Raw genomic sequence first — 12,143 nt, 5'->3', positions numbered from 1 at the left:
GTTCTTTTCTCTCATGCAAATAAACTTGAAGTTGTAGGGAGGGGCAGCTGAGAAGAGGAAAACTTTCATTACAGACAGCTGACATGCAGAATAATATCTTTTTATATGCCACTCACCACGTGATAGTTAAAAGTAACTCATAGTTCACTGGGTAAGGCTATTTCTGGTGCAATTCTCCTTTTTTGTGGAACAGTCTCATTCCAGCACATCTTGCTTTACCCTGGGATTTGATGTTTTTGTCAGTCCTGTGCTGAGTAACAGTTACTGGGTATCAGGTCTGAAGAACAGAAAACTTGCTGGATTGATGAAGTAAATATGGGTGAAGATAAAATAAATTTAGCCAATTGTTGCTTTCTGCTTTAGATTATAACACTAATTGTAGCTGAAAATAACATTAAATTAAAGATACAGACCGAAGTGGTTCCAGACAGCCTTTCTCATGAAATATTTATGCATTTAGGGCTTTTAACTCATCAGATCACTTAGGAAGTTGTGGAGGTTACAGTATTCTTCTGGCTTTGCCTTGTTTTGTGGATACACTGCATTGGTGTATTGATCACTAGAATGCAGTCAGAGCTTTTTCAGGAATCCCATTTGAAATGATCAAACAGATGTTGTAATGCTCCAGGGCGCTTTCCTCGGTGGTGTGATTCTGAGAAAGTGGGTCTTGTCCTTTTTTCTGTAATTTCAGTACTTTGCAGCCTGTGTTAAATGAGCTGTTTGCCCAAGCCCTTGTCACAAACACAGTTTGGAGTCCAAATCCATTTAGCAGCGCAGCAAACGTGAGCTGGGGGGTTGGCAGGTGTCAGGAGCTGTGTCTGCAGAGCTGGGCTGCTGTCACCCCCCTGTCCCTTTCACGCCTGGTTCACGTCCCCTGCATCTCCGTGGTGGAAGCTGGAATAGATTTGGGAACTTCTAAAACCATGGGGGCAGCCCTGTGCTGAGGGCATGGCTGGGGCTGAAGCTCTGTTTGTGGATTTCCTCCAGAACACAGATGAGTGCAGGTTTTACCTTGCTGGGAGGTGCCTCAGCACGGCAGGGCACAGGATTGTGGGGATGGCACTTTGCACTGGGATGGAGCGAGCTGTGTGCCGGGTCCTGCCGAGTGCAGAACTGTCCCCAGGCCGTGTGTCTGACAAATCCCCATACTCACGTGGGAGGGAGGGTTATTTTTCCTTTTGCCCTATCATTTCAAAGGCACATCCTAAAAATCCTAAAATTCCTAAAAACAACCTCTCTTGGTTGCTGTTTCACAGTGTTGCTGAGGTGCAGGGAAGGAGTGGCCGGTGCCAGTGCTGCTCAGGGTGGGATGTGTGCTCCAGCCCTGTGCTGCCCCCAGCCCTGGCCTTGCTGCTGGCTAAAGGCAGCTCTGTAATTGTCTCTGTTGGTTGTAATCAAGCCTGACCTATAAATACTGAAATGGCTCGTATAGAACGGATTAAACTATCAGAGCTGTTTCCTTTAATGTCACCTTTTATTCACCATAAAGGAAATTCCAGGATGAATTGTCAAAGGAGTTTTGCCCTTTTAAGCAGGTTCAGGAGGATTAAAAAAGTTCAGAGAAGCCCTGGTGCAGAGGCCAGGTCTGGCAGTGGTTTGGTTGAAACCCCTCTGGCCTCGAAGCTCTTGCTCTGGCACTGAAGTGTTAATAACTGTTTGAGTATTCCTTCAGTTAAAACCTTCACACAGAAGAAAGTTTCATTTTCGCTGTAGAAGAAAATTCAGTTTCCACCCCCACTCTGGCCCAAGGTTCCAGGAAGCAGCATTAAGGGGCTGAGCTAAATACTGGAGGATTAAGCACCACATTAAATAACTTAATTTCTTTACGAAACGTCATGAAACTGTTACTTTCCCTCTATTTGAAGTTAATTCTGTGCATTTACTGCTGTTCAGTTTCCTATCAAGCCTTGAAATCTGCCCTGAAAAGCATTCAGGAGGTGCAGTCCCACTTGGCAGTGCCCGAGCATCCCTTGTGAGCTGTGTTTAAGTCCTCATTACACGGGTACTCATTGCTGTAGGGGGTTTATTTAAACTGATAAACAAATGTGGTATTAATAAGTGGCCATATGGTCAGTGGGGCTTTTCATTCTGGAAATTGTTGTTAAAAGAGGCGTTTAATGAGCGGCAGTTGCGTGGGAATGGGGGGGGCTGGCTGCTCGTGGCAAGTGAAAATCTCTGGGCTGCACATGCAGAGCTGACCTTTAGAACGGGCTGCACGGTCACATCCCGTGTACAAACACACAGATTATTGCAGCTGTGCCAGGGAGATTGGAAGAATCTCAACATTTTCTGGGATTTGTGAGTTAACCCGGTCTCCTGAGCAGCTGGGATGTGCCCCATGTTTAGAGGCTTGGTGTGAGTCTTGGGATTTATCACTGCTGGGTGTAAGTCGTGGAATCACGGGATGGTTTGGGTTGGAAGGACCTTAGAGCCCATCAGGTGCTGTGGGCAGGGGCACCTTCCCCTATCCCAGAGCTCCAGCCTGGCCTTGGGCACTGCCAGGGCTCCAGGGGCAGCCACAGCTTCTCCATGCCAGGGCCTCACTGCCCTTTGAGTAAAGCCTTTCTTCCCAATACCTAATCTTAACCTACCCAAGGTCAGCTTGAAATACATGGGAAGAGCAGTTTGAACCTCTCCAACTTCATGGAGAGGTTTCAAAGAACCCTTGGTGGCCTGGAAGCTTCATCTCTCCATTATACTTTTTGTGCTGGAGACCAAGAAAGCTCAAAGTGGGCTTTATGGCCAGTGTCTCGTCACTACTACTGCAGAAGTGAAATACTTAAAGTGCAAGCTGAACTTTCAGTGGCAATCTATCTGCCCCATGTCACTTATTTACTCTTAATTATATAAACCAGGAAGAATAGTGCGAATGTTGCCAAGCTACTATCAGCACAACAAATTATTCCTTCCAAGTAGAATGGAGCTGCTCTTTTGCTACGATTGAGCCTCCTCAGGTCTGTCTGGAATTTAATCTGTTTTATAAAAGGTCAGGATATTTTTTCCACTAAAGGAAATAGAGAGGAATGAAAAACTCTATAGGGCTTAAAAATCAGCAGCAAGCTGTGGATGTGCTGGGCAGCAAATGGAGGAAGTGCCCTGAGCGCCTGCTGTGTCTAATGGCAGGTTTGCCCTTTAATGCTTACATCTTTGGCTGATGAGGAAGGGGGAAAGGAAGTGGGTTTTTCATTTTTCCTCCAAAAAAAGCTGTGGAGAAGTCCCCTGAACGGTGTAAAGCCCTCAGCTGATCTGCTCCGGGGGGCTGTGAGGGACAGGAGCGATGGGGAGGAGAATGTGCTGCTGGGGAGGAGCTGTGCCCCCAGCCCGTCCCTGCTGTCCCAGCGCTCCAGGTACCGGTGGCTGGGCAGAGGGTTTGCCCTGCTGTGTCCCACCTGCAGCTGGTGACTGGGCAGAGGGTTTGCCCTGCTGTGTCCCACCTGCAGCTGGTGGCTGGGCAGAGGGTTTGCCCTGCTGTGTCCCACCTGCAGCTGGTGACTGGGCAGAGGGTTTGCCCTGCTGTGTCCCACCTGCAGCTGGTGGCTGAGCAGAGGGTTTGCCCTGCTGTGTCCCACCTGCAGCTGGTGGCTGGGCAGAGGGTTTGCCCTGCTGTGTCCCACCTGCAGCTGGTGGCTGGGCAGAGGGTTTGCCCTGCTGTGTCCTGCCTGCAGCTGGTGGCTGGGCAGAGGGTTTGCCCTGCTGTGTCCCACCTGCAGCTGGTGGCTGAGCAGAGGGTTTGCCCTGCTGTGTCCTGCCTGCAGCTGGTGGCTGGGCAGAGGGTTTGCCCTGCTGTGTCCTGCCTGCAGCTGGTGGCTGGGCAGAGGGTTTGCCCTGCTGTGTCCTGCCTGTAGCTGGTGGCTGGGCAGAGGGTTTGCCCTGCTGTGTCCTGCCTGCAGCTGGTGGCTGGGCAGAGGGTTTGCCCTGCTGTGTCCCACCTGCAGCTGGTGGCTGGGCAGAGGGTTTACCTGCTGTGTCCTACCTGCAATTGGTGGCTGGGCAGAGGGTTTGCCCTGCTGTGTCCCACCTGCAGCTGGTGGCTGGGCAGAGGGTTTGCCCTGCTGTGTCCTGCCTGCAGCTGGTGGCTGGGCAGAGGGTTTGCCCTGCTGTGTCCTGCCTGCAGCTGGTGACTGGGCAGAGGGTTTGCCTTGGTGTCCTGCCTGCAGCTGGTGGCTGGGCAGAGGGTTTGCCCTGCTGTGTCCTGCCTGCAGCTGGTGGCTGGGCAGAGGGTTTGCCCTGCTGTGTCCCACCTGCAGTTGGTGGCTGGGCAGAGGGTTTGCCCTGCTGTGTCCTACCTGCAGCTGGTGACTGTGCAGAGGGTTTGCCCTGCTGTGTCCCACCTGCAGCTGGTGACTGGGCAGAGGGTTTGCCCTGCTGTGTCCTGCCTGCAGCTGGTGGCTGGGCAGAGGGTTTGCCTTGGTGTCCTGCCTGCAGTTGGTGGCTGGGCAGAGGGTTTGCCCTGCTGTGTCCTGCCTGCAGCTGGTGGCTGGGCAGAGGGTTTGCCTTGGTGTCCTGCCTGCAGTTGGTGGCTGGGCAGAGGGTTTGCCCTGCTGTGTCCTGCCCGCAGCTCTCGCTGGCGTTCCTTTGCAGAGTGCTGCAGTCTGGCTGGAGGGGAGCTGCCAGCTCCAGCCCCTGACGTCGGGCTTTGTTCTAATTTGGGGATGCAGTGCGTGTTGGTCTTTGAGTTGTGCTGCTGGTTTCCTTTCCCCTGCCTTTGTCTGGCTGGCACATGTCCCTAGCAGCTTTCTGCAAGTGCAGAGCAATAGGACAAAAAATAAATTAGCCGTTTCAGCAGGGCAGGCTTTAGCTGCCCAGAGCCCTTGTTCCTTGCCTGGAGAGCCTCTATGGCAGAGCAATTCCCAGTGAATAATTAGGCAGCCACTTCCAGAGAAGTTAACATTATGTTATTTGAAATTGCAGGTTCAGCGTGAAGCTGATTGCACAAAAGATTACAGGCTGAGGAGGATCAATCCCAGAGTGTTTGTGCACAAAATGACTATTTCCAGTGACAGAATTATTGCTGTTTTCCAAGGAGTTTGTGTCTCTGCCGTGTTTGTGTGGGCTGCAGTTAATTTGCTGAAAGCTCCAGCTCGGCACAGCGCAGAACTCTTGCTGGAGGACTTTACTCCTTGCCCAGGCCTTTATGGCCCTGGCTCAGGAGCCTCCCGGGCTGCAGGAGGCTGTGGGGTGATGCAGAAGGTGGTGATTGGGATGTGGCTCTGAGCTGCACACACCTGGGCTGGGAGTTTTTGGGAATGGATGCAAGATTTGAAGGCTGCTCTCTTGCCTTTTCTGATGGAACTCCTCAGGTAACACCTCTGGCCAGCGTTGTTCTCCTGTGTCTCACATACCTGTTTGATCATTTGGCTTGTTGCCAGCTTTATTTTCTGGGTGTGCTCCCTCCTGTGTCTTTTTGGGGTTATTTTTTACCTGAAAAACGAAAGGAAAATACATTTACTCATGGGTTATGATGATTTGGGCAAGGGACAGCCTGGATGTTCCAGCATCAGGAATGCCCCTCAGTGGGGTCATGACTCATCCTACAGCAGGCTTGTGCGTAGCTAATTACACTTCTGTTGCCTTGATTGGTATTTGATTTGATGCTGAAAGCGGTCAGTGGAAATGATAATGATTTTGGTGTTAAAATTACAAAACTGAGGCTGAGATTCCTGGCACAAATTATAAAATGTTACCTCTTATGTAATGTTAATACCTAAAACACACTTACTTTGGTGTCAGAGACCACAGTGGTTATGAGCACGAAAATAAATGCAGAGTCTGTGAGCGGAAGTTTGTCAAACTGTGCTTTTGAAGTCACATTGAAATCCTGCTTTCTGCTTAGTCTGGTCTTTTAGTCTTTTGTTTTTCTCTTCCCTCTCATTTTTCTGGTGTTGGCGGCCTCAGGAAAGGTGGAGGAGGCTTTCCCTGTGCCCTGAAGCCAGGGACTTGGACTGCCTTGGAGAAGGGGCTCCTTTTGTGAACAAGTGAGTCCACGGCAGTGATTTTTATTAATTAAACAGACCCCTTGCTAACTAGCAGGGTAATCTCTGGCAGTGTTTGCCTTGCTGCTGTTCAGGGGTGGTATCTGCTAACAAGTGTGGGGTCTCCAGCCGAGCCCCCTTTCCTTTGGGGTGCACATCCCTGTTCCCAGGCTGTGGGGTCTCCAGCCAGCCCCCTTTCCTTTGGGGTGCACATCCCTGTTCCCTGCATGGCTCTCCAGCCAAGTTCTCGTTCCTTTGGGGTGCACATCGCTGTTCCCTGCGTGGCTCTGGAGCCGTTGTGTAATTGATGACAGCTTTGGTGAGCATTAGGGAAGTGTTTCATGTGCTTTAGACCTCGTTGGGTAATTTACCACCTCTGAACACGGTGTAGAACAAATGAGGGAGCAGGTGCTGAGTGGGGCTGTCCTTGGGCAGAGCCCAATGTGGCTGGGCTGGCTCAAGGGGAGATCCTTGCCTGGTGTTTCCAGCCCTTGCTGCTGCATCATTCTCTGTTTGTTTGGACTCTTTTTTTTTTACTCTGGAGGGAATCTGTCAGTTTAAGTGTGGTTTTGATCGCTGTAAATCTTCCCCTTGCAGAAGTGCTGGGTTTGGGTTTGTTTTGCCAACATGGCTCTGAGTAATGGAGGGATTTTGGTAGAGTGTTGAGCAATGTTTAGTTGACACTTTTAAAAAAAGAAAATCCACCCCTTTCTATGGCCTAGTTTATAGTAACTGAAAAAAACTGGCACGGAGAACATTTCCAAGTTGAAAATGAAACAGGTTTGTTTATAGTAGCCACGATTCAGTATTGAACTGCCAGGATAAAAATAGCCAGGACGCGTGGCTGCAGCAGCCCAGGAATCTGCCTCTCATCTGGGAGATGGCAAGGGCACAGCCAGCCTGGGGTGCAGGTGCTGCACCCCACAGACATCTGTGCTGCTCTCCAGATGGGCACAGTGCTGCTGCCACCCTTCCCTTGGAAACGTTCAGTGTTCTGCTTTCCTGGTGAGAGTCACAGGAAGGGAGCTGTGAGTGATGAGCAGGCAAGGAGTTACTCTCTTCTGTCTTACAGCCAGGTGAGTGGCCCCTGCTGCCTGCCTCTCTCCCTCAGCCAGGGACATCTCCATCCCAGTGCATCCTCCTGGGGAAGAGCAGAGCCCCTCAGTGCTGGGGGTGTAGGAGCTGCACCTTGAGATGCCACCTCGCACTGTCTCTAGGAACTGGTGCTGTGGTTTCTGTGCTGCTCCTTTCTGTGCCTCACTTCTTTCTGTTCCTTTTCTCTCACCCTCATTTAAACTCAGGCTGTGCTTTTTGGGTGCAGGGGCAGCCTGTGCTGCCGAGCCATCGTCTGTGCAGTGCCTGAGCTGGCACTGGCAGCACTTCACAGAAAATCCAGAGTGGCTGGGGGTGGAAGGGACCTCAGAGCCCCCCCAGTGTCCCCCTGCCATGGCAGGGACACTTCCACTGTCCCCAGGCTGCTCCTGCCCTTGGGCACTGCCACAGCTGCTCTGCCCACCCTGGGCCAGGGCCTGCCACCCTCCCAGCGAGGGATTTTTTCCCAATATCCCATCTAACCCTGCCCTCTAGACTCACTTTCTCTTATACTTGGAAAAATATTTGACAAGGATTATGAGAGCTTCCGTTATCTGTTTCGAGACAGTTTTGATTTCTGTGACTCCCGGGTGACTCCAGAGCTGCTAAAAAGGAGTATTTTCAGAAAACCAGTGTACTAGGTTTTCGTTTGAACTCCCTATAATTCCAGAGGAACAATTGATTCTTGTTTTTGTCCCTTGAAAAGACAGGATGAAGTGCTGAAGCTCTGAAAGGCAGGACTCTCCCTGTCAGAGCATCCAGTGCAGCCAGGGCTGTGATCTCTGAGTGTCAGCACTGCTGCTGCTCAGTGCTCCTGAGCAAAGCACTGGGGACTGGAAATGCTGGAGCTGCTCAGAGCCTTGGACAAGGAGCCAGCAGGTACCTGGGGCAGGGGCTGGTGCTGCTGGAGTCCAGGACTGCCACGGAATCCCAGCATGGTTTGGGTTGGAAGGGACCTTAGAGCTCATCTTGTTCCAGCCCCTGCCACAAACCTGCTGGATTCCCTAAAGTCATTGCACTTTGTGGGGGTTGCAGGACTTGATGCAACCTCAAACGTGGTTAGTTTGAGTTTGTCTTTTGTAAGTGAAGTCTTCCTTGGAGTGTTCTAGGGAGGAGAAGTCCACGGAAACAGGGTGGTTTGGCTTGAGCACCACAGAGATGCTTCACAAACGCTGACACTTGAAAAACCATTAACTCCTTTTTTAATTCTTCTTTTTCTCAGTTCCGTGTGGGGACCCTGGAAGAACCTTCAGTAGAGCTGCTAACACTGATGAGAGATCTTTTATGCCAAGGTAAGAGATTTTTAGTGTTCTCATCATATTTAAATGAAATTTCTGTGAACGTTGTTGGAGTGGGTAATTGATAAGTGAAGTTCTTGCTCTCGCTCTTTCAGTGCTGTGTTTGCTCATTTTGGTTCACGTCCTCTCTCCCCACTGCCCAAATGATAAACTTCTTGATGAGCTGCTGAAACTCTAGAAACAGAAGCAGCTCACTTTTGCGTCAGGTTTCTGTCCTGAGGGGCCTCAGCCCTTGTCCCCACGGCCTCCCCCAGCCCTGCTCCTTCCGTGCTTGGGAAATACCCTCTGAGTTTGCTCCTTGCTGCTGCTCCAGCCCTGGCTGAGGAGGGGGAGGATGGCTGCTGCAGCTTGGGGAGGGCACTGGCTGAGCAAGGGTGCAGCTGATGGGAGCAGCCACGCTTCAGGCTGGGGCTTCAGCTGTGTTTGCACCCACCCGTGGTCCTCCTCAGGGCTCTCTGCCTGCAGTGCTCTGGATACTGACACAGACACCCTGCAGCTTTGTCACCTCTCTGTCTGCTGGGGCTGTGCTGTGGGTGGGGGGATGTCCCTTTCTGTCCCTTCCTGGGCACTGTTGGTGACAGCAGCAGCAGAGAAGCTCCTGCTAAAGATCACAGAGCGCAGGTGGATTCTGGTGGATGGGGTGTCTGATGGTGTAGGAGCAGTTTTTTGGTGATTATAGATGCAGAACCCTCTGATTCATTGCCCTGCAGGTGGTTTGGAGAGGGAGGGAATGGCAGAGGGGGCTGCAGCCCAGGGCAGAGCTCGTGCTCTGTGCCCCTCTTGTCCTGCTGGAGCTCAGGGGCTGTGCCTGGCCAAAGGGAGCCAGGAGACACACTCAGCTTTTGCTTCACTCTTGCACTACAGCATTCTGAGCTAATGAGACCAGTTTCACAACATTTACTGTAATTTTTTCTGCGCTCTTTAGTGATCATACTCTTCTCTTGACTCTAAAGGAACACTTAACAGGCATAGCTCAATTCCATTTGGAAATGGAGCTGTTGCTTCACAGCATGTGACTGCTACAGAGAGCTCTGGATGGAAATGAATGCTGCTGTGTCTGACTGTATTTAGGTGGGCTTCAGCAGTTGCCAAATGAAAAGTTGGCTGGGATGCAGCATAGTAATTTCTTGAGCACTCTATTCATGTTGTATAAACAGATAACATTAACATACTCGTGAAAGAGCTACAAGATAATTAAGGCATGTGGGGTTTACAGTAATAAGGCTCGTGCCTTTCAGGATCTTGGTTTCCTGTTGCACCTGAAAAAAAAATCAGCAAACACTGTAGAGAAGAAATGAGAAGTTGGTCTTGTACTGCTCCCAGCTTAAACTTTCCCACAAGTATTTTCTACTATAAATAAGAAGTGAAATAGTTCACAGCTAAATTTAACCCTTAGCTCGATTGCTTTCTGGGTTTTCTTTAGTGGAACTGACTGTGGGACTGTAGGGAAATGAAGACAAACTGGATCAATAAGTTGCATTCATGCTTATAAAAAAATGCATCAGCTTTTAATTTCTAGGGATTATCAAGGGGAAAAGAATTGTTAATTGGAATTCCCCTCTCCTTCCCATTCAAAATCATGACTTTAGAAAGAAAGGAAGTGAATGTCACTTCTCAGGGAAATGGTCAAGCAGAAGAGCTCGCAGTTCCCAGAACTCAGCCAGAACTGCTGTCAGTGTCCTGGAGTGCACAGCCATGCCTGCTCTGCCTTTGGGCAGCTTCTGGAAAACCCCTTTCAGTTTGACTTGATTTCACAATTTGCAGTTAGGCAACTGCAGCTCACATGGGCTTCAAGAGTTGGGGAAAAACCTCCTGCAGGTGCTTAAAATGAGGGGCTGCAGTGACTGCCTGGGCCTTGCTCCTGTCCAGGGCTTGGGGGAGGGAAGGGCAGCTTGGCTGTGTGACCGCAGAGCCGCAGCTCAGGCAAGTCCTTTATTTCTGTTATTCTGCCTTAAAATGAGTTTAAAGTTGTGCTAAACTGATCACAGAGATCTGTGTCCCTCTGCAGCTGCCCGTGGGATTTTTGGGTTTTTGTTTAAGCCGTACCTGGGTGGCATTCAGCCCGTGGGACAGGGTGAGGGGGGATGTTTGGGGAGGCCCCCAGCTCCCTGCTGGTCCCAGTTCAGCTCAGACTGGTGATGGCTGAGCAGCAGCACAGGGGGCTCCTCTTGACACTGTTTTACATCTTCCCCTCGGGAGTCCCAGTGGCAGAAGAGCCCCTGCCCCAGTTCAGGGATTACATAAACTCCAGACACAGACTGTCCACATTGCACTGCTGAAGACACAAAATACACCCGCTGTTCTTCACAGGTCCATTTCTCCACCAGACTCCTTGGAGGAGGGTTTTCTGTTCCAGGGCTGTGTCTGGGAGCCCATAAATCCCGTGGCAGGGCTGGTCTGCAGTGCCTGAGCGTGGAGCTGCCCGGGCTCCCAGCCTTACTTGGGAAGGAAGCGCTGCGGAAGGGGCTCGGCGCTGAGCTCATTGTTTGCTGCAGGGACAGCCCAGCCTGGCTGCTCTGTAAACACTCTGGCAAGTGTTTATCACTGCCTTTGTCAGCTGCCTTATTTGTCAGGGAATCTCGAGGAGCAGGAGAAGTTTGCTGCTGCTGCGTAGTGACTTGAGGGAGTTGCAAGATTTCCATAAAAAGGCAGAGTCTGTGCTGGGCGAGCAGAGAGCTCTGCCTTGGCAGCCGTGTGCTGGGCCTGACCTTTTCCAGAGAGAAAACACTGACCTAAATCCCTCCCTGCTGGGGGTGGGGGGGAGAGGAAAACCTCTTGACTTGCTTCTTTCTGATCTAATTTTCTTCTCCCTGCTCTGGTCTGTGCCATGAAATGCTGAGCAAGCAGAGGACGGGCAGTGGCAGCTCGTGGTGCCCGGCACAGCCTCTGTGTTTGTCCCTTGGTGTGTCCATCCTCTTCCTCTCTGAGCACTGCAGGACCCAGCTGTGGCCATTTCCCCTGCCCTGGGGCTCTCAGAGGGGCCTTCTCAGCTTGAGTGCTCAGGAGAGTGAGACCCAAGCTGGCAGTGGAGGCGTTCTCACTCTCAGAGGCTGGCTGCAGGGCTGCTGCTGCTCTCAGGGCACCTCCCAGCTCTAACTCTGCCTTTTCTCTGCCCTGCAGGTGCTCGCTCTCTGAACAGCCCACACCATGCGTGAGTACAAGCTGGTGGTCCTCGGTTCAGGAGGTGTGGGCAAGTCTGCTCTGGTGAGTCTGGGGGCAGCCCTGAGCCCCCCTGCCCTGCCAGGCACTCCTGGCTCACTGCACACCAGGTCCCTGCTGCTTTGGGCACTTTGGGGGACTGCTGGTGTGTGCCAGCACTGCCGCTGTGCCGGTGCTGAGGAGCTGTGTCGTGGTCCAGGAGGGGTGATTAATTGCCGCTAATTAGCGTGTCGTGTCTGCCTCCCGCATGGGTGCTGTGCTGGACACAGCTGAGTGTCTGGAGTACTGCAAGCAGCAGTGGCACAGCGGGAGAATCAATCCCAGAGCTGGGTTCAGCCCTGCACACCTCCAGGGCCGGGGGTTTTCCATCCTGAGCGAGCAGCTGGCTCAGAAGCAGCCTGAGGAGCATCCCCAGCCCCTGCAGAGAGGGAGGAGCAGGCTGAAGGCACTTTGCTCTGCTGGAGTGCTGTCTTGTTCCTAAGGAGAGCTTTACACAGCAGAGTTGATAGTAAAGCGCTGTGAGAGAGACTTGTGTCACCATTTATCACTCACCAGTCGAGCAGCTCTCTCCAACAGAGGCAAAGAACTGGTCAAGTGTGAGTTATCTACAACAAGGAGCTGC

General features: G+C 51.7%; 1 protein-coding gene across 1 annotated transcript in view; it reads left to right on the top strand.

Moving 5' to 3' along the window:
• The window catches only part of RAP1A (RAP1A, member of RAS oncogene family), a 30,310-nt gene that overhangs the window by 6,441 nt on the left and 11,726 nt on the right, over positions 1-12,143 (top strand). The window contains exons 2-3 of the mRNA XM_084220568.1: positions 8,287-8,356; positions 11,483-11,566. Coding sequence (XP_084076694.1) covers positions 11,510-11,566 — 57 coding nt within the window. The 5' untranslated portion in view covers positions 8,287-8,356; positions 11,483-11,509. The remainder of the gene's footprint in view (positions 1-8,286; positions 8,357-11,482; positions 11,567-12,143) is intronic.

This window comes from Fringilla coelebs, assembly GCF_963513975.1.
Source record: "Fringilla coelebs genome assembly, chromosome: 23".
Classification (NCBI taxonomy): Eukaryota; Metazoa; Chordata; class Aves; order Passeriformes; family Fringillidae; genus Fringilla; species Fringilla coelebs.
This window is presented reverse-complemented; position numbering and strand designations above follow the sequence as displayed.